At 35.1% G+C, this 22,175-nt stretch overlaps 2 protein-coding genes across 3 annotated transcripts; one reads left to right on the top strand and one right to left on the bottom strand.

The window, feature by feature from the left end:
• Positions 1 to 413: 413 nt before the first annotated feature.
• LOC104592902 (SAP domain-containing protein) lies at positions 414 to 10,543 on the bottom strand. Its single transcript, XM_010252441.3, has 6 exons — positions 10,301 to 10,543; positions 5,008 to 5,053; positions 4,582 to 4,711; positions 2,127 to 2,206; positions 1,246 to 1,349; positions 414 to 770 (listed from the first exon to the last, which is right to left on the bottom strand). The coding sequence occupies exons 1-6, from the start codon at positions 10,418 to 10,420 to the stop codon at positions 720 to 722; spliced, it is 531 nt and encodes a 176-aa protein (XP_010250743.1). The 5' UTR covers positions 10,421 to 10,543; the 3' UTR covers positions 414 to 719.
• A 4,623-nt stretch (positions 10,544 to 15,166) lies between these two features.
• LOC104593275 (flavonoid 3',5'-methyltransferase-like) lies at positions 15,167 to 18,414 on the top strand. Of its 2 annotated transcripts, none has more exons than XM_010253035.2 (5): positions 15,167 to 15,328; positions 15,611 to 15,696; positions 16,025 to 16,169; positions 16,273 to 16,404; positions 17,949 to 18,414. In XM_010253035.2, the coding sequence occupies exons 1-5, from the start codon at positions 15,275 to 15,277 to the stop codon at positions 18,240 to 18,242; spliced, it is 711 nt and encodes a 236-aa protein (XP_010251337.1). In that variant the 5' UTR covers positions 15,167 to 15,274; the 3' UTR covers positions 18,243 to 18,414. The 2 variants fall into 2 exon arrangements, with proteins under 2 accessions (XP_010251337.1, XP_088757802.1); XM_088901676.1 differs by having other exon boundaries at positions 15,195 to 15,328; positions 15,611 to 15,700.
• The last annotated feature ends 3,761 nt before the right edge of the window (positions 18,415 to 22,175 follow it).

Genomic DNA, 22,175 nt, shown 5'->3' with positions numbered 1-22,175 from the left:
AATTAAATATTGTTGCGAGGGTTCCGAGGATCAGAACCCACCAATGATTTGGTAGCACCAGATGTTGCTTCAACTTCAAGTACAATCACTGTGGTCAGGTAAACTTTTTCTCCATTGAAATAAATTAAGAACATCCCTTGAGTTTGATCTTAGCCAAAATACAAAACCAATAGAACTTTCCGAAAAGGAGCAAAGCATATTTTTGTTTTTTTTCTTTTTTTAAGTAGGGTCAGAGCCGGTTACTCGGTTAGACCTTAGGATAGGTCGTAGGTCCAGAGAGTCAGGTCGATACCATCATAGGCCCAACATTATATAATTCTTTGTGTTTGGCGGGCTTGGGCCTGAACATCCAGCCCACAAAGCATGAGACACCAACACGTTCTGAAAAGCATTATGAAAGGAATGCAAAAACATTTGGATACAGGATACTACTTGATCAGGCTTCATGGGGAAGTACGTACAAGAAAAGAGAAAAAAATCTACAATGTAAATAACAGCAATTGACATCACAGTAGATCTAGACATTTTCCCCGTTTTACATTAGTTCGAAAGTTCATCAAGTAACAAAAAGACTCGGATTTCTAAATCAGATTAAAAGAGGTACAACCTCCTGGCCCCGAATGCGCACATATATATAACAGATTCCTCTTCCCCCCACCCCTCAAACAACTCCAACAATGCTTTTTGTTATTGTTGTTGCTGTTGATTCTTAAGGAAAACTACGACTCACCATCCACTCTATCACCTTTGAGACGCGCAATCAATTCATCCTGCATAAAGGACCAGGGCATAGTGACCAGGATTGCAGGAAAAAAAAAAATAAATGCACAAATACACATAAATAACAGTCCTACACCATGCGAGAATCAAATAAGAATTCCTCTATTGGCTAGCAACCAGACATAACCCCTTCCTGTCTGGGTTTGGACATGACTAGAAGCTAAGGCTGTGTTTGGTTCGAAGGAAAAAGTAGGGAAAGGGAAGAGAAAGGCAGGGAAACCTATACAAGGTTTGTAAAGGTTTCCCTACATTTCCCTTCCTTTCCCTACCTTTTCCTTCAAACCAAACATAGCCTAAATGCTGGCAGAGTGTGGAAGCCAGTAACAACTATCAACAGAAAAATCCCTTTATCAGATGGAAATGATAACCATTGGGTGATCCCATTAACATAATATTGTCCTAACGTATTTTTATGGGGAAAATAGATGCATGCATACACTAAGAAGACAATATGTTAGTACTTGCCTTCTTTCCCTTGACTGACAGACCCCTCTCCTTTAGAAGGGCACGTAATCTTTCCACGGTCAGACTCTGTAAATCCTTCTCAGGTGCACGAGTACTTGATCCCTCTATATAATTAGCAACCCATTAGGAATCTCAAAAATAAAAAAGGGCATGCAGCTACAAGGCACATCTCCGACTAATAGAACAATATAACAGGGAAACAAAGAGAGAACTGCCTAGATGGAATTGTTAAATCAATAATGTTATAATGAACTTATAAAAGCAAGTATTAGCTCAATAACCAAGATATCAGAACTCTCTGAAACTACCATAGCAGCTTCCTATGCACTCTGAAAATCCTGTTTAATCTACTATACAACCAAGTCAAAGTTATGGTCTGGCGAAAAGTAAATTCAACAATCAAGGTGCTAATCCAGAAACCTAATTTCATCATACATTTCTTTAAATTAGTATACAGTTTTATGGAGAAATCTTATAATAAATTAAGATTTTCAAACACCAGCGCTGTGAAATCACTTATCTACCTAGGAAATCATGATGAATTAATTTATTAACAAAGAGGGGAATGTAGAGGCCAAGTTCTTACGTGCCTCAATCCATACTTTCTGCCATGTTGAAGTCACCAAAAATGTTCTGCATCACCACTGAGGTAAGGACATGTATGGTATCTTACTTATGGAACCAAAATTTGGTTTAGGAAATATTTTAGGTTTCCTGGGTTATGGAAAAAGAAGTACGAGTACTTGGATTTTGAGAGATGATACTTTCTGGTGGGTTTAAGGTATGAATTCTTGGCGAGCATACTTCAAGTTGTACAAATTCTTCTCAAGAGATCTAGAACATCCAAGTGCCTAAGCAACTAAAAAATTATCACAACTTACCCCGTCGAGCACTTTCAGAATTTTTGGTCATGTTGGCTCTCTTAACAGAAGCTCTACCATCTCCAATTCTTTCAGCAGTCCTGAAGACGTGAATTGAACTCAATAAGAAAAAGAATGAATTACCAGCTACTAGCTACTGAGCTATGACAGTGTCTGCCTGTGTGTGCATTAGGAATGATTATAAATACTTCATTTTCTTATGAACCCACTACTCAAATGAATTACCAGCTACTACCTACTCTATGACAGTGTCTGTCTGTGTGTGCATTAGCTACTGAGCTACTGGGCAGCGTGCAGAATGAACCCACTACTCATAAAAACTTCCTATCAACATCATTATTGGTAAATAAGTCATGACATCATTAACCAAATTTGTGATGGGAATCCCAACACTTTATCACACAAAGGACATTACATGCTGGTAATCATTTTTTTGTTGATGTGAAGCAAAACATTCATAAGAAACACTGTATTGTTTCACAATACCCACCAGTATTTAGAAGGTGTGGTAGCCTCCAGGCGAGGCACCCCCAAAAGATTTTTATTAAAAATAAAGAAAAATGAGATCCCCCTTCCTCTTCTTCCTCCCCTTCATCCCCCTCCTCTTAAGGAGGCTTTTACGCCTCCTTGTTTTCGGGAGGCTTACGGCTCTTACATTCTGAACTATGCCTCACACCTCTAGGTAGTGGAATGCCTCACGCCACACCTCCGCATTTTAAAACATTAGTACCCCCCCCCCCATACACACATACCCAAAATAGCAGCTCAATTGAAGACACATTTCTCTCTTAATAAAAATCTCAAATACTTGAGAGCAAGGCCCGTTCCATAAGAAGACAACTGGCATCTAGACAGTAGAATAGCCTAGGAAATCCCTCTAACCCTTTAAAAATGCACTTGTATCTCTTAGACTGGCTATAAGTTAACGAGAACAATTATCATCTATAGTTGTCCCATTAGGTTGAATCCAAATATTAATTTTACTTGCAATTTCAAGTTCACCTTTCAGTTCCACATGACTCAGCTCAAACTTATCCCAACTAGTCAAATAGTCTCAATTTCTCTAACAATATTGAGGAACTTCATAGGAACTTGCTAAACAGCTTCACAAGAAAATACGTTTCCCAAATCCACTTCTACCACAACTTGGCAAAACTAAGGGTCCGTGTAGTTCATAGTCAGAATTGGAATGATCTATTCCCATAGTCTGTATGGTTCAGACAGGAATTGGAATGGGATTTCATTCCCAAGGGAGGGGGAGGGAATGGCCATTCCCTCAAATGGGGTAATGCCATTCCACCAGGAATGGGAATGGGATTCCGATTCCACCCAACCAAACAGTTGGAATTGGAATGGCCCATTCTGATTCTGATTCCAGACCCCTATTCCCGCAAACCGAATGGGCCCTAAGATTTCTAGCAAGCTTCAATAAAATTAGCATTATTATAGTTGGTTTACTACAAGATTTTTATAAACGGCAGCAAAAATGGGATTTTAGAAATTGAACTAATGTGCTCTTTATTTCAGGTAATTCAGAACAAAGATGCCTGAAATTTGTTATACAACTCCAAGACCTGGACCTGGTGAGTCCCACATCAAATCATTTCTGTCTACAGTTTCCCTTGCAAGGGTATCCACAATGCTGTTGGCAGATCAAAGGACCCAATTGAAAAAGCAGTTCATATGAGTTGCCAATACGGCAATACCATTACTTCCCTTATCAGGCGTCTAAGGCTGTATTTTGTATTTTTTTGATAGAAAATAAAGAGAAACAGAAAGTCGAGGGGAAGTTAAAATTCATTAGGAACTTTCCCTCAACTTTCTGTTTCTCTTATTTTCTCTATCAAACCAACATGGCCCAAGGGTCCACAGTCCTCTTTAAGATGGCAAGAATATCACAACCTGGGAGTCCCCTTTGATAATAAGATCTGTTCATGTTGATGAATGTCCCAATTTGACTTCTTGTAAGAAGGCAAGTGTTTCAGCCCTCAGAACTTCCTTCACCCATTGGCCCATTTTTGTACAGAACTAATAGCGGAATATTTGTTTTCCTAAGATGGAAATAACAGTCCTTGGCCCTTACCATGCAAATATGGATCTAAAATTGTCCAAGCACTTTATCTTAAACAACTTAACAGTGCTTAACCATTACAATGAAAACATGGCAAAACTATGGTATATAAGGATCTACAGATAACGGCCCTTATCCCTTACCATGTAAGGATATAAGTATAAATTTAGAAAAAAGGAGGAAGTACATCATCTTAATCAAATAATGTGAATGTGGGTACTACAAGACTCATAAACACACAAGCTGCAAGCATGCCAAAAACAATAGGAAGCCTTGGGTATTTACACCAACACCAATTATAGCACATGCACATGAAGGGAAAACAAAATATATTATAAGAGGCATGTCAAACATCATCCATTCAACCGAAAATACAACAAATACCTTTTTCCTTTTGTGCTCTCAGCTGTAGCTTTACCCTTTACATCCTTTGCGCTGGAATCACTTTTCTGTTTCTTAAGCGTGAGAGATCTAATCAATATGTTCATTTGGTTTGTTTTTATTAACTGATCCTCTAGACAGAGAGATAAACAAGAATGAGAACCTCATATTTGACATTCAACATATTCAAAAATGGGGGTATACTATGAAAAGATGCTGAAACAACAAATCCACAGGAAATTAAGGCCTCATTTGGGTAATTGGCAATTTTGTATTGCACTGAGGAAGCCCTTCTTCACCGCCTCCTAAGTTTTTTCTTCTTTTAAAGAAGATACACAAAATGGCAGAACTTACAAGAAAACGTGAGGAAACCTGCAAGATTTGGAAACATAGAAAAGTTTAACGAAGAATCAGGATGCACAAGCATACCAGGGGGTGATGTATCATGATCGCAAACATATACTCGCATTCCACCCTGAACGAAGTTCTCAAGATGTAAGTATTATCATAAACAAAATCAACAAAACTATGACATTTGGAATGTAAAAGGTATAGACCATCGTGAAGCAAGACCAATTAACAAGAATATCAAATGACCTAAAAGTAAAACCACATATTACAAGTACGGTTGACAGATTAAGAGGATACAGGACATGATACAAGAAAATGGTGAGATGAATGCCTAGCTTACTGAAATTTTCCTCATAATGACAATGATTTAAAGTGCCGAGGAAAACCAGAGCCTAAAATCCAGGAAAAAATGACTAGTGTAGATACTTTTGAGAAGAAATTCCTCTGCCACAGAGCTGGGCATCATACTATTAGAGTCATGGCCCTTTTCCCCTTTATTCTATACCTTTTTTATATTTTTGGAAGGGTTGCAAACAGGGGTAACACATTTTCCACATAATTTTTTTTGATAGATAAACAACCATTGATCACATTTTCCACATAATAACAATGATTTAAAGTGCTTAGGAAAAGCAGAGTCCAAAAATCCAGGAAAAAATGGCAAGCATAGATATTTTGAGAAGAAAGTCTTCTGCAACGGATCTGTGCATCATGTTATTAGAGTCATGGCCCCTTTTCATTTTCTTTTCTCCGTTATTCTCTACCTTTTTATATTTTTAAAAGGGTTGCAAACAGGGATCACAACAACCCAACTGCCTGAGCTAGGATGTAGGCCCAGCCATGTCCAGGCTGGGCTAAGCTATGAAAGACCACTAAACTCTGGCCTGGTCCAGTCATGTATACACTAATATTGTTTTTGACCAGTAAACACATCAAATTATTAATTCTCTTACAAAGAATGTTGTTCATGCATACACTACTATTATACATATATATTCTGTTTCTATAATAATAAAAAAAAAAACTAGTACTTATGGGTGTTTTAGTTTACATTTCTATATATTCTGTTTCTATAATAATAAAAAAAAAAAAAAACTAGTACTTATGGGTGTTTTAGTTTACATTTCTAATGAAGGAGCACAACTCTTTCCAATGGCTCTTCATTGGTGTTTGCCTTCATTAACATGATAATGAATATAAAGTGTTTACCAATAATAAAAGTTACAAACTATTACATGCAAAATCTACATAATTCTTAAAAGAAAATCTGAGGCCTACAAGCAGCCTTCATGCATGCATGACGCCATGACCCAAGCCAATTTAAGGCCATCTTGGGTTTTTTTGGTCAGACCCAGTGGATAGGTCTATCTGTCCTCAGTCTGGGCCTTTTTTTATAGATAATAAAGATTTTATTAAAAAGAACACAAAGGATACATATTACAAAATCCCACAAAGAGGCACGAGGTGACGCTTTTAAACTGTAACAAAAAGCTTACAACTGAACCCAAAAAATCTGATTCCTATGTACCCCTTGTTTAGCTAAAGAATCTGCCAACCCATTTGCCAATCTTCTTTCCCATTGATCTGTGAGTGACAACAAATTCTAGCCCTAGTTATGAATCAGCACCTTAGAAAGGAGACATATACAAGTCATAACAAATGGTATGTGGATGCTAAGAAACCGGGACATGTTTGGTAATGCTACATTGGAATGTTTTTTATATTCCAAGGAAAAGGATGTAGTTGACATTTTGTTTGGGGAACACCAGACAGCTATACATGACTGGCTTCTTCCTATCTCCCTTTTTTGGATGAACCATATGTAGAATGTGTAACGAGGTCCAGAGGATTTATTATATTTTGGTCCAGAGGTCCATATCCAAATATGATTTATTATATTTATAGTGGATATGGTCCAGAGGATTATATTTATACGTAGAATGTGTAACGAGGTCCAGAGGATTTATTATATTTGGTCCTGGCCCTAAAGGGTCATTGGAGTAAACATAACTTCTATTTGAGGCTCCAACACTATAAATATAATAAATCATGGGTATTCTATGTGCAGGACCATATCCACTTCATGATTTACTGTCATTGTCAAGAAAATGAGTGCAGGAAATATGAGAAACTGAGATGTAAAAGGTACTTGCAGTTTAATAGCTAAGCTTACTTAGGTGGATAAAAAAAAACAAATGGAAATTGTAAATACTCCAAATGTGATTCCCAAGAATCTTTTCATGTAAGAACTAGTTCGAAATATTATACATACAACCCAACTGAGGTATCTTCCTAGCATTCCCTAGGAGTTTAAAAACAGAAACTGCACATTCCACAAAGAAGTATATTTGATATTTTTTTTACAGTAAAAGTCAAAGGAGAGAAGTGAACCAAAGTTCATTTTAACATGAATTACAATGCCTCTAGACTTATTGCAAAAACTAAGCACAGCAGGTGCAACGATGATAATTAATCTTGTTTTATAGAGAAGAGTCATGCCAAAAGAAGAGAAATACCCAGGACCTAAAAGAAGATAAAAACTAAAAGCATAAAATGTATATGGCTTTAATACAACATTTTAAGTAAGAAACCTTTATCCATTTAAGCAATTTATGTATAAGATAATAAGATCCTTGCAATAGAAATCATCATGTTTATTATAAAATTCTAGAAATTAAATTATTAAAGAAAATTAGCTACAGTTCAAAATCAATTAATTAGTAAAAAATGTATTAAATAATCTGGTTCTAAGAACATTTGCTGACTTTAAAGAAAATTTACTAATCCAATTTATCTTATTAATTGTGGAATAAAGAATAAAGCATATAAAAGTGAGGTGTATTACCTAAGTTTGGCTAGCAAGATCTACCTAACCCAAACTCCTAACAGTCTACAACAATCATTGCGATACAATGCCCCAAAATAGTTGAGTTCTGTTTACCCCTGTCAGGGTCATTTTACCAGGCCAAAAATATTTGTAAATCTTTTTTTTATAATAAAAAGAAAAATATTAAAATAAAAAACGAGAAAATACAAAGGAAGGTGATCAGCAGTCACCCTAGAGAAGAAAAGATACAAACCTCACCTCCGAAAAGCCATCTCCACCCCCCTAAAAAACCAAACAAATCAGCCACAAGACAAATGAAACATATACAAAAAAGCATACCTCCCCCACTAAACAATAACAAGATGTGAACAAAACCCTACAATGAAGTAACATAATTGACCCATTCTTCACAATCTTATTTTGTAGAAACCTCTTTGCTTCTGCAAACTTTTTTCGATTTTTTCACCTTCTTAGAAGGCCCAACTCCAAACAGATCTCCTTTTAGTCTTGCAAACACTTTTGAGACCTGGACTGTTCTAAGAATTTTTTTGGTTGTTGAATCTTCTTATCTTCTTACAGTGTTAGGCTTCTTCATATCCCTCGGTGCCTTTTGAGTTTTGATAATCATTAATTCTTTCCAATTCCAAGACTGTGTTTCTCTCAAAAAAAAAAAAAAAAGTCTGCTCCATCTCTCCCTCTACTCTACAACCAACCCCAACTCCTTTAAATGGACTTCAACTTTTTTTTTATCAAAATCTGACCTTGAATTGACATCAATCTCTTAAAAACCCATACTAAAATCTACTTTATCCTTCAAAGGCATCGGATATATTTCTTTCAAATCTTTAAACATTTTCCTAGCAAAATCCTCCCTTCGAATAATATGTAGCCCCAAAAGTTTTTTTACTTCCACTTCTGTATCCACCACCTTCTCCATATCATTTGTCCCTTCAATTTCATGAGTCTCATCAAGAGTTGCTTCCCCATCATCAGAGTCCTTACTTTCACTCTCCATCTCCTTGACTATATCCTCTTTCTACAAAGGCCATCTCCTCGACTATATCTTCTTTCTGTAAAGACCTTGTTCTATATCTTCTAACTCTTTTATAAATTTTTGGCACCAACTTCTTCCACCCATCTTGGATCTCCACAAAACTATATTTGTCATTATTTATTTGATTACTCTCTGCTCCAAACCTTCCTACAACCCTCCCTTTCTTCAATACAACCCTCTTCCATCAACACCAAACTCCCCTGTCTAGCTGAAATTGACACTCCCCCCTTTTGCTCTCTGGACCACATCTACCTCGTTCCCTCGTGTCCCCATTTCTTCAGATCCACCCACATTAACACACTCACCAGAATCTCTCTCTCCCTATCGGAAGCTTGAAAGTCACCAATAAAATCACCCTCCCTTACTGAACTCTCAAGACTTTCTTCTCCCTCTTTGTCTACCCCTCCTACCAAACAAACAATACTCCCAACAAAAAATCTTCTATCATCCCCTTCAAAATTATTGGATCCCAACTCAGGAAAGCCACATCCCTCAAATGGCTCCCCAAAGCCATTATCAATATAGCCTGAGCACACAACATGAGCAGCCTCCGCAAAGTCAATATTCATCTCAACTTCAACTGCGAGCAGTAACTCCTTGTTGTGCCCCAAATCCAATCTTCCAACGAAGAGTCACACTTTTTCTATTGTCAATGGTCCAAAGTAGGTTGCCTACTTCCCCTCCCATTTTTGGAGGTGAAGTTTGTATCTTTTCTTTAGAAATTCCAAAAATATCTTTCAGCAGCCTTCTCTTTTTCTGATCTTTTGATAATATTCCCATTTTTCAAAAATAATCCAAAATTATCTTTTCTTTCAGTATGTCATCTCTGATTCTGAAATCCGTCCCTAATTTTTCTTTCAGTATGCCATCTAAAACTCTGCTTTCATAATGTTCTTGACTCTGAAAACCTCACGTTGTAGATTGCAAAAAATCATTCTCGTAGATTTGAGCAACATAATTCTCTATCAATGGCCCATCATATGGCATTCCATTTGTCCTACATCGAATTTCCAATTACAAAGTGTCTGATATTGCCCGGAATAACATTACTTGAATCTAATGCTACATACAGACTTTGACATGCACGAGTGTATGTATATGCGTAATCATAACATGTTTATGTACATCAAAAAAGCATTTGTACAACCTAAGAACTGATTTACCCAGACAGGAAATAAATAGCTTCTTAATCTACTTTGTTTCTCTTCGGGTATGAGATGTGGCTACCCTGACATCGAGCAATCTCCCTCAAGTTCTTCATAACTCACCGAAACGAACACTCAGTGCTAACCACTAAAAGGAACTATTCAGCAAAGATCAAAACACACAAAATTCCCAATTCTTGTCCAATCACCAATGTGTTGAACACATCTTTTTCGAATGAAATGTGTATTAGAAAGAACCCCCCCCCCCTCTCCCCCGCGCGGGAAAAAGAAAACTACAGTTAAAAATAATAAAAAAAGCTAGGGTTTTATAGAAAGAGAGAGTACCGGGTTTGAAGAGATGACAGTGGAGGAGAAGAGACCACGAGAAGGAAGGTTGGCAAGGTACTTGGAAACTCCCCCATCCATGGAACTCGAATCAGACGGTGAAGCAGATGCGCCTTCCATCGCGCCTAAAACCACCCCCAGGCGGTCAGTCCTAAATAAACACTGACGAGTGACGACTGCCTTCGGACAGTCCAATCCGTCGTCTACTCCTGTCTAGGGTAGCGGCTTAGGTTGGGGTTTTGTCAAAATTAGGGTTGTCCATGAAAAACCGAAAAATCGAATCGCACCGTAAAATGCAGTTAATCCGATTTTAAATTTTTGAAAACAAAGGAGCGGTTTGGTTTCGATTAATCTACAAAAAATCGGCAGTTTATCGAATCGATCAGTATATATATTTATATATATAGTTTATATATATTTTTAATATATGTCACATATTTTCTATATTATAAATATATTATATTATATTATAAATATAATATATTTATAAATATATTATATTATAAATATAATATATTTATAATCTATTTATAAATATATTATATATTTTTAAAATATTTATAATATATTATATATCATTTATTATTTATAATATAATATTATACATATATTTATATAATATATATTATAAATATAAAAAATTATAAAATCAAAGAATCGAATTGGTCAAAAATCGAAACCAGAGGACCAGTTAACCGGTGGTATCAGTTCGGTTTCAGTTTGGAGAAATGGAAAAATCGGTACCATTGGTTCGTTTTGCAAAATATGCCTATGGTTCGGTTAATGTTTAGAGAATCGGAGAAGGAAGAGGTTTACGGATTAGAGGTTCAATCTGGGTCAGATCAGAGGTTGAACTGTATGGTATATATATATAGAGAGAGAGAGAGAGAGAGAGAGAGAAGATACATGTATAATAAATAATTATTAATCAAAATAAATTAAGAGGTGGATTAATGATAATTAGGTAATGAATGAAAATAGGATGTCATGAGTACAAATCTTATTAAAGACATTTTAAATTTTCAATTGGTTACGGACCTAGGTTGTTTTGAGCCCAAGTTTGATTGAGTTGTCTGAAACCAAGAAGGTTCATACCTGTTTAGTAAGAAAAGCAAAACAAAAGTGAAATAAAGAGAAGAGGAGGAGATAAAGAGAGAATAGAAGAGAATGAGGGGTTCGACTAACTTAGTCTGCCACCCCAGATGATATTTAAAATAGGTCTTCAACATTAAGTGGTACAATGACAATAGTGCCCCTGTCACTAAAATAATAGAAAAAAAAATGTCTAACAATACTATAGACAATAAAGAACATATGAGCAAATGGAACCACAAGCTAGTCAATCATTTTTTCTACACTCCCCCTCAAGTTGGGAAAATATATTGACCATTCCTAACTTGTTTAAATTTGACTCAAGTTTGATTTTGTTGACTGCCTTGGTGAAGACATCGACAAGCTGCATATTAGTGGCAACATAAGGAAGACACATTTATTAAGAGGCAACTTTCTCTTAGATGAAATGTCTGTCAACTTCAATGTGTTTGGTTTTATCATGCTGTTTTAGGTTGTGAACAATGTTAATGGCCGCCTGATTATCAGAATACAATATTAAGGGTCTTTCAAACTCAATTCTCAATTATGTAAAGAGAGACTCCAATCATAATATTTCAGTAACACCATTAGCCATAGACTTGTATTCAGTTTCAGCACTGGATCGAGCAACAACATTTTGCTTCTTGTTCCTCCATAAAGTTAAGTTTCCTCCAACAGAGGCATAATACCCATAAGTAGTTTTCATATCATCAATACAACATGCCCAAAGATAGTTTCTACTGATATGAGGTTGCATGGAGTTGTATAACCAAGTCATAACCAAATAATTTTCTTGAACCCATTTAGTAAGGGAAGGGTCCTCATGTGCTGGTTTCTTTGTGTCTCCCCTCACATACCCCAGTTTTCTCCTCCCTCCAGTGGCCACCACGGTTGATTGGACCCATTCCAAATAGTTTGTTCCATCAAACTTTATTGTAGTAATATGAAATGAACTATTATCAGTAGAGTTTATAGCTCCTACAAGTCCTTATCCATTTTATTGTTCTCATTTTCAGCCATTTCCATAATGAAGTGAATAAAGAATATTCACTGAATGAAGGGTACAATACTGTCCAAACTCCTTTTCTAAACAAAAATTCTAGGTACTGTCCAAACAACACCCAAAGGAAGTAGAAAACTTCAAAGACCTTTTTACAAACACAAGGTGGGCAGTAGAGGAAACGATACTATCAAAAAATAATACAACCCAAAAAACAATCCGTACAGGTTCCCTAAACAGTCCAAGAAAAAAGACCAACCAGCAGTACTAATTCTAAAAATATTTCAGCCACTTGAAAGTCCAAAAAATATGAAAACAACCCAGAAATTTCTAGGCTAAAGCAGTCTAAAAGAAATTTCGGACACTTTAGCAATCTAGAAAAAAAACCCCAAAAATTATTGGGCGCCACTCTCAATCTTTGATTTAAGATCTAAATCAGAAACCAACTTGTTTTCTCCAATTCTTCCTGGTCACCAGACAACTCTTCAAGATATTTGAGTCTTGGGCACCTTCTTCAATCTCCAATGACCTCCAAGAACCAAGAGATTCAAACTGAAGCTTCCAGCCCTAGAACAACTCTAATGTAGTCGGTTGGACAACACCTACATGAGAGCCCAAGCCAGGTTTAGGCTTGCTCTGATACCAAGTTGTTTGAAACCAAGAAGGTTCAGACCTGTTTAGTAAGAAAAGCAAACTAGAAATGAAGAGAAGAGAAGAGGCAGAAGAGAGAATAGAAGAGAATGAGGGGTTCGACTAGCTTAGTCTGCTGCCCAAATGGTATTTAAAATAGGTATTCAACATTAAGTGGTACAATGACAAGAATGCCCCTGTCACTTGAAACAATAGAAAAAAAAAGGTTTAACAAAACTATAAACAAGAAATAACATATGAGCAGATGGAACCACAAGCTGGTCAACCATTTTCTCTACAGATTGGGACCAAATATATGAATAATATAAAAAAAAAAAACATTTCCAAATATGTGTATGTATTCTACATAGGCTAGAACTTGGGTTGATTTAACCAAACCCGACGTGAACAAATTTAAATTAGTTTAGATCGAGTTAAAATTTGAATTAGATTTGAAAAGTATAAACCCAACATAACTTTGGATTGGATTAGGGATGAGGCCTTGGATATACCTCAATCCAATTTAATTTCATATTTTTTAAGATAAATTATAGATAGATTTGTATTTGAGGGTAACAAGAAATAGTACCCTAAAATTTCAAATGCAACACTCGATTATTATGAACTACACCCCAATCCAACCATTAATATTCCATAAGTTATTCACAGCATGTCATGTGAAGTCATGTGCGACCTTAAGCATTCTAAAATCTCAAAACTACATTTTTCGTGTTTCTTAATTGTAAATCTTTCTCCCTATTTTCATTTTCAACCCTGAATTAAAGCAAATGTGGACCAATCAATAAAAGTTTTTTAGACCGTTTCCCTTCTTTGAACTCTTAATTGTAAATATTTTCTCTCTATTCCCATATTTGATTTTTCATAGGGTACGATTTGTACTTTGGCGGCAATGACAGAGGTTTATTTTGAAATCCTTATTTTTTTTAGACTTAATTCTTAAGCTTGAACCATGGCAAACGTGGATCAATTAGCAAAGAAGAGAAGGGGTTCATTCTCATGTTTGATTTTTTCTTATTTTTGAAACTATATTGCCCTTTATCCTCTATGAAATCATAGTTTTGAGTTCTTCATTCTCAAGTTAATTTTTTATACTTTTGAAATCTTTAGTTTTCTTCTTATATTTCATTCCCAGGTTATATTATCAAGTTTGATTGGTCTAATAACATTCTTAGGTAAGAGAAGCATGTTATTAATCTAGGGTTGTAGAAATGATAATTGTATGCTACTCCCATGCATGCAGCTATTATCCTTTTTGTAGAATTGGACCAACCCCACCTGGGCCCGTTTTTTCATGGGAATAAGGGTCTAAAATTGGAATCAGAATGGCCTATTTAGATTCCAATTATTTGATTGGGTGAAATTGGAGTTCTATTCCTACCTCCATTTGAGGGATTGGTCATTCTCTCTCCCTCTCTTAGGAATGAAATCACACTCCGGTTGATTTTAATTTTTATTCGGTTGCCTGTTTGAATCAAATAAACAGTGAGAATAGACCATTTCAAATCGGATTCCTACATATTTTAATTTCAATTCTGATTCCGATTCTGATTATGAATCAAATTGACCCTAAATGAATTGAGCACTTTCACCAGTCAAAGATCATCGAATGATTTTACCAAAGTCTCTTTTTATTTTTGTTTTTGTAAATAGAAAAGAAAAAGAATCAAGCTGCTCATGTTTTAACCTGGCATATAAGGCTCGAGTAACAAGTACTCAAGCAATTCTCAGCTTTAAAAAAATAATGGAGTAAAAGTTTATATTTTTCAAGGAAAAACAACAACAACAACTAACGGAGGGCTTAACAACCTTTGCTGAAATCCAATTTGGTCCTCACAAGAGGATGTTCATATTATTTGTACAGTTCCTTGTAACCTTGCATTTATTGGGAGCATCTCTTCATGAAAAAAAGAATACAAATACCGATATATTCCCAATACACAACTGTAAAAGGCTGTATAAACGGTGTGAGCACCGTCTTGGGAGCACTAAAGCTGATCTCACCTTTGCTAATTTCACCAGTCTTGTGGACACATGTTTGAATGTTATTGGGTTTACTGCAACAACCAAAACAACTTATTAGTTAGAGAAAGAGAAAGGAACTCGTTCAGTTAAAGAGTTGTTGTAGCGTCTAGGTAGGTGGTTGATTTGGAGTGCATGAGCAAACAGTTTAATTTCTTCTTCTTCTTCTTTTTCACATTGCAATCTGGACTTTCTATCAAAGTGGTTTGGCCATGGATTTTGATGGGATTCCCAAGTGCATCCTCCATAGCGAAGCTCTCAAGAAGGTTTTGTCCATTATCACATTCTCTACGCCTAATTTAATATTTTTATTGTTTCTCTTTCTCCCTTCTTTTCCAAAATTAATTAAAACTATCTTACGTATCCACGATTTGCAACCCATCCATGAAGTTTGCTGGTTTAACTTCAAGCCCCAATTTGGTCAATTTCTAATCCTCTTCCAGAGAAATTTAGGCTTTAACAAGTAGAGTTCCAAAAACACATATCAAAGTGCAAATCTTGGCTCATTGATTAACGTATGTAACCCTCTCTTGTATGTGGTATTTCAGTACATCTTAGATACAAGCGTGTACCCAAGAGAGCATGAACAACTCAAGGAAATCAGAAAGGCCACTCTTCAGAAGTATGGGCATATGTACGTAAGTTTATGTACTCACTCTACCTACCGTCTTATCTTATTAAATAAGAAGAAGAAGATGAAGATGATGATTTCTGTTTTCTTGTTCTTCTTTTCAAAAGGATAAATGGGTTGCAATATTGATTTACCATCACCATGGTTCATATATGAATTTTATTTGGTCAATTCCTTCTATTTAAAGTCATATCCACTATTAAATTATTAGTGTCTAAATAATTTTAAATATAATTTTACCCATTTTTTTTTTGTTTATCTCTTTCTCTTTTAGGTCTTCAACTTGTAACAAATCATTTTTTCTAATTGAAGTTATTGATGGTTTTTATAGGAGCATCATGAACGTGGCAGAAGATGAAGGGCAATTCCTGTCAATGCTTTTAAAGATCATGAACGCCAAGAAGACATTAGAGATCGGGGTCTTTACGGGTTATTCTCTTCTCACCACTGCTCTGGCGTTGCCTGACAATGGCAAGGTTGATGACTGCAAATGATCATGTATTCTCAACGTAAAATGATTATTAATATTGTGAGGTTATTGCATAATTAATTAATGTTGAAAGTTTTCTATATATCCAGATAATAGCAATAGATCCAGACAAAGAAGCCTTTGAGGTGGGATTGCCGTTTATCAGAAAAGCTGGTGTGGAGCACAAGATCAACTTCATTCAATCAGATGCTATGCCTGTCCTGAACGAAATGTTGAAGAATGTAAGTTTGTTGCTTATTCTTTGGCTAGTATATTGCAAAAGTGCAAAGCAAAGCAAACCAATTAATTATGGTAGAACTTTTGGAGGGCTTAAGCTTTGGTTGAGTTGCTTGCGGCTTAATTTAATGAATGTGGTTCAATTAAAGCTTCAGCCATTCCAATTAGTATGGTTTTCAAAACTGGGCAGGACTGGAAAAACTGGGAACCGGTTACTCGTTTTCTTCTAAACCCGTTTTTTTTCCCCCAAAACCGTTGATTTTGGTCAGCAAATCGTTGAACCGGCCAGTTAATCATTCAAACCATTTAAACCATTTGAACGGTTTTGACCGTTTTCCAATTTTTTTAATTTTTTTTTGTCAGAATGAACTGGCCATTTGGGTCAAAATGGTCGGACCGTTTAAACCGATAATTGGACCCCTGACCGGTCGATCACCGGTTCGTTTTTAAAAACCATGCCAATTAGACCTTTAGTACATGTTTTAGTGTTTGGTAAAGATTTCATATAGTGGGTTCTGGCTTTATGACATAAACCCCACTCTAATATGAGCTTATGGGCAATGTTTGGCCCGGAATGCCCAAAATAATTATCTCACAACAAAAAAATATGGCTTTCTGCCAAAGCTTCTTAGTGGTTTCTCCAAAGCATGCAGCTTAATTAAAACTTCAGTCCTCCTAAACATGTTTTAAGTTTTAAAGGAGAACTTTGAGGAAAAAGGTTATTTTGAACTCTTCAGATTTTTCAACAAAAATATGGCTGTGTTTGGTTGCAATGTAAATAAATTTGTACTGATGCAAAATCATGACAGTGCAAATGATTTGAGTGTAAATTCTGACATATTTTTGTTTCAAATTTTAGCTTTTTTTTTTGTTTTGTTGTAGTACAAATGAAGTAAATTAAGACATGGAGCAAAATAAAGTAAAAAATCCAAAACAAAATTAAACGAGAATTTACATTTTTTACATTTGCACTCCCATGCATTTGTAGTAGTGCAAATAAAATTGCACTGTAATCAAACACAGCCTTATGAAAATTTTCAGGGGAGGGGGGCACCTTGTAAAGCCGAAAGCAACCATGTGAAAGCTCTTCAAAATCACTTTGGATCTGCTTCCTACAAATTGTTCCCACATTCCTACCCCCAAAGCACTATTGCTATGTATTGGAAACATCTTCCCATGAATGACAAGGGAGATATTTCCAATGTATAGATATAACATCTCCTAAGCAAGGGTTCAAAATTTTGATACGTATTGTATCGGGGCCTTCTTGATTCTCCCCTACAGAGGGTGTTTTGGGTCGGCAAGTGGTTTAGGGGTAGATCGGCCTTAAACCGGCCCCTCTGAACCAAATTTGAAAAAAAAAAAAAAAAAAACAGTACCAATACAGGCCGATATGCCCTACCAGTGTATCACCCTGTATCGATATTTTGAACCTTACTCCTAAGTATGTAGGGATATAAGAACAACTTGTGAGTAGCAGTCCCTTCTGAATGAGCACTAACTAGATAATTCCTCGATCGAGCTCTCAATAGGCATGTTGTGACTACAGGGTAAGCAAGAGGATGGTTTCGATTTTGTGTTTGTGGATGCTAACAAGGAAGCCTATTTGAGATATCACGAGGCTGTGATAAATTTGGTTAAGGTTGGAGGAATTATCGCATATGACAATACATTGTGGTTTGGCTCAGTTGCACTTGCAGAAGCAGATGAGATGCCACCATTTATCAAGAAGGACAGAGGCACCATAATGAAGTTGAACAGCTGTTTGGCCTATGATAATCAAATTGAAATATCTCATGTTTCCATTGGCGATGGGCTTACTTTGTGTAGACGTTTGTATTAACATGTTAAAAGAAGTTTTCTTGTTTTTAGCTACTAATGACAAAAAAAAGTCAATGTCATTATTTTAGTTACGGTTAATTAAATACTTATACTTTCCCACTTATATTCCCTCTATTTTATGAAATTACTATTTTACCTTTCATCAATGAAAATCATTAAGGTTGCGTTTGAAAACCATGCAAATAAGTGTGAATACAAATATGTAGAGTGTAAAATGATTTATTTAAATTGTAAAGTTGGGTTAGTTTTGCACTAACAAATTTACCTTGTTACCAAACAGATTTTTAGCTGTAATGGATGCAAACATGAATTTCAATAAAGCATATGCCCTTTTTATCAAAAACCCACTTGAATGTAAATTTACTTCTTTTTATTGATGTACTTTTACATCTTATTGTCAATGCAAATATGCATTGAAAAATGTGTTTTCTGTCATTTGTTAATGCAAAAATGTAATGTTGCCAAACACAGGCAAAAGTGAATCAGAGTGCACATTTACCCTGAACCAGGATTTACACTCCATTTGAATCGTCTCCAAACGCAGCCTAATAATTTTCCTAGCTTAAGGGAGGTATATGCCTTGTCTAGAGGTGAAGCATGGAACTAGTTGGTTCTCACCCATGAAATGACATAAACAAGCAATTTGGATGCAGTCTAGCCTTAGATAAATGAACTCTGAATGGCGGTGATGATGGTAATATGGATTTATTTGAGAGATCAAACGTATCCTATAGTTTATGTTTTATTTCCTTCGTTATCTCCTCTTCTATTTGAGAATCACTACAGAGTAGAGACTAAGGCTATGTTTGGTTTAAAGGAAAATGCAGGGAAAGGTAGGAAATCCTTTACAAACGTTGTATAGGCTTCCTTGTCTTTCCCTTCCTTTTCCTACCTTTTCCTTCAAACCAAACATAGCCTAAGGTTGATCACCCTACCGCATATCTCTCTCAAGTTTTCCAAATGGTTTTGAGCCTTTACGGACCATTATGAAGTTTTGTTATGGCGTCAAGATCGATTTTACAGCTTGAACATGGCTCCTCTTTGATGTGCCAAAGACTATCTCGTGGTGACTAAGTTCTCAAAAGATGACCTAATCTCCAAGACCAAAAGGTTCTTCACCAACTTGGTTTCGAGGAACATAAAGGAATTGCTGAAAACCCTAAGGCTATGTTTGAATTCCCTACCTTCCCCTTCATTTCCATACTTTTTCCTTCAAACCAAACACAGCCTAAAATCATGTTAAGCACTTATACCCATGGTGGAAGGGTTGAGCACCCACCAGAGATGCATATCGATTGGACCACAGGAGAGCTTCTTCAACCGATCCATCAAAGGAGTCAGCATAGGCTCATCAGCTGGGTCTTAGATTTTATGGAACATAACCAAAGGAAGCAAGAGTACCATAGCCAACATTCCCAAGCCTTTGGATAGAGTATCTAGGCATTTTGATTTAATGGTACTAATGTAAGAACACTTGCTATAGTTATAGAATGTGCACAAATAAGCATTAACTATATATGCTATATAGAATTTAGATTTAACTTTTATAAATGAAATCCAAGGCAAATATCCATTTATACAATTAATTGTTTTTTTTCCATATATATGAAAGCTATAGATTTACTTGAAATCAACCACATGAAGGATCAAAACTTCGACCAGATTGGGACCCATAACTTCTTTATCCTCCCCAACCAGCAAAACATCGTTTATAGTTTCTAGTGGCGCTGGGGACTAGTGGGTGCAATCTCATGGTCTCACAGTCGCAGAGGGATGCATGGATGTAAAACTATGTCCTTAACCTCATTAATTATAAACCTCTCCATTAGGAGATTTCTAATGTGATCTTGTCTTGTGATGATATCACTCGACAATGGAAATTATAGTCTCATTTGAGAAACTAGAGGGTTTTAGTGTTTGTCACATAGGGAAGGTTTAATTATTTAACCCTTTAATTAATTTACTATCATATTTGTCACATACTAGGGGGGGTTTTAGTATTTGTTTGGCTAGGCTTTTGAAAGCTACAAAGTCCAAAAAAGATCTTTAATGATTTGGTCTACATTGAACAATTTCTATCATATGGTCACTAAATTTGATTTGACAGAATGTGTATAAATTATTATTTTAAGGACTAATCTTCTTTTTGCATTTAAAAACTCACATTTTAACAGTAAAAAGAGTTAAATCCTTAAAATAAAGAATTTCAAATGCAGTCTAAGAGTGCTTGTTCAAATAGAAGATGCAAATCTAGTTCTAATTTGCACTTAGAGGGCATGTTTTGGCAAATGAATTGAATCTAAACTTTAATGTTTTATTAAGTTTTCTTTTATTTTGTTTGATGCATGTGAAGTAAAATAACACCTAAAACAAAATAAAGTAAAGTTTAGAATAAAAATAAATAAAAAATGCAATTTTTTTTCATTCAAACTCTCATGCATTTGTACCGGTGCAAACAAAATCGGGATGCAAATAAACAAAGCCTAATTTATAAAGTCTTGTTTAGTTGTAATGGGCGAAAACAAAAATCTCAAGGCTAATCTTTTATATTGTCTAAGAAAAGCAAAAAGGACAAAATTATTTTTATTTCTGATGAAAAATATACTCTTATTAAACGCCTGTAGAACTGAACAGGAATGCAAATTCGCTTGAATTATGCATTCTTGCTCTTAGCAAACGCAGCATATATGATATTATTATTATTAAATCCAGAAAAGTAAATGAATGAAAATCTTAGATAATTGTATATTAAAACCTTGTATTTTATTTTATATTATTTTTTATGTATTTATAAATTATATATTTGTATTTGTATTCCTTTCATGCAATAACACAATTACACAACCCAATGAACCAAAAAGGTCCACAAACTTTGTCTCTACTCACGAGGCGCTGACATTCCCATAAATCTGAAACGACTATTAACAGTTCTGTTCGGCTTTATACCTCAATTATTGGGTCCAATGGAAATACGACTATTTCTCCTCTCTAGTCTTTGGTCTCCGTTACAAACCGTACCGGGTCACAAGTTTAACAGTGCCTTCACTGCCTTGCCACACGGCTATCGCATACCGGTTTTAAACCATCAAAAACTCCCGTTCTTCCCTACTGCAGTCTCTGGCTTTTGTGATCTTTGGTATCGAAATTGTTATTGAGACAATAATTTCGTGTAAGGCTTAGTTTGGAAGGAGTATAAAATATGTATTATATAAATATATATAAAATAATACAAAATATAAGGTTTTGTGTTATACATATTTGTATTTATATTCTTTCTAAATGAAGTGTAAAAAAGTTTGAAAAATAAATGGTTATTTTTAAAATATTTTTTATAGTTTTATAAATTTATTAAAATCTATTCTATAGTTTGAATTTTACTAAAACACTCACTATAGTTTGTAATCAGTTTACTTAATGAATTATGACAGTTAAAAATGATAGTTTTGACTCTAACATCTATTTAAATAAATTCAATAAAAAAATAAAGATTAAAATACAATTTTTGTCTCTAATAAGACATGGGCAATTAGTCTATTTGATTCTATTTGGCCAATTTTATTTTTTATATGAACTGTTAGAAGTAATTTTGGAATAAATAATCATGGTCCATGCCCATATTTTTCATTCAATTTAAGTGATCATATTACTATTTTCAGATGATAAAATAAATATCTCCTAAAAAAGATTAATTAAATAAATAAATTATAAATTATAAAGAGTGTTTTAATAAAATGAAAATTATAAGGTAAATATGAAACTATAACACATGTTTTAATAAATAGATCCCAACTTTTATTATTTATTTCTGATCATTCAGTCATTCTCACGTGGGAAAAATGCTTTTCCTAATAAACGTGAAAAAATGATTTCTAAAAAATGACTTTTACAAAAATTGAGGTAAAGAATTATAATCATTTTTATCTGAAACCAACCA

The sequence above is a fragment of the Nelumbo nucifera genome, chromosome 3 (assembly GCF_055504915.1).
Source record: "Nelumbo nucifera cultivar China Antique chromosome 3, China Antique-T2T, whole genome shotgun sequence".
In the NCBI taxonomy this organism is placed as follows: Eukaryota; Viridiplantae; Streptophyta; class Magnoliopsida; order Proteales; family Nelumbonaceae; genus Nelumbo; species Nelumbo nucifera.
This window is presented reverse-complemented; position numbering and strand designations above follow the sequence as displayed.

Excerpts from the sequence above, each read along its gene's own strand:
- LOC104592902 (XM_010252441.3), bottom strand. The coding sequence starts at position 10,420 with ATGGAAGGCGCATCTGCTTCACCGTCTGATTCGAGTTCCATGGATGGG. Across the intron at positions 5,054-10,300 it reads CTGTCATCTCTTCAAACCCG|GGTGGAATGCGAGTATATGT; the intron begins GTACTCTCTCTT and ends AACTTCGTTCAG. Across the intron at positions 1,350-2,126 it reads TTCTGAAAGTGCTCGACGGG|AGGGATCAAGTACTCGTGCA; the intron begins GTAAGTTGTGAT and ends CTAATTATATAG.
- LOC104593275 (XM_010253035.2), top strand. The coding sequence starts at position 15,275 with ATGGATTTTGATGGGATTCCCAAGTGCATCCTCCATAGCGAAGCTCTC. Across the intron at positions 15,329-15,610 it reads ATAGCGAAGCTCTCAAGAAG|TACATCTTAGATACAAGCGT; the intron begins GTTTTGTCCATT and ends GTGGTATTTCAG. Across the intron at positions 16,170-16,272 it reads CGTTGCCTGACAATGGCAAG|ATAATAGCAATAGATCCAGA; the intron begins GTTGATGACTGC and ends CTATATATCCAG.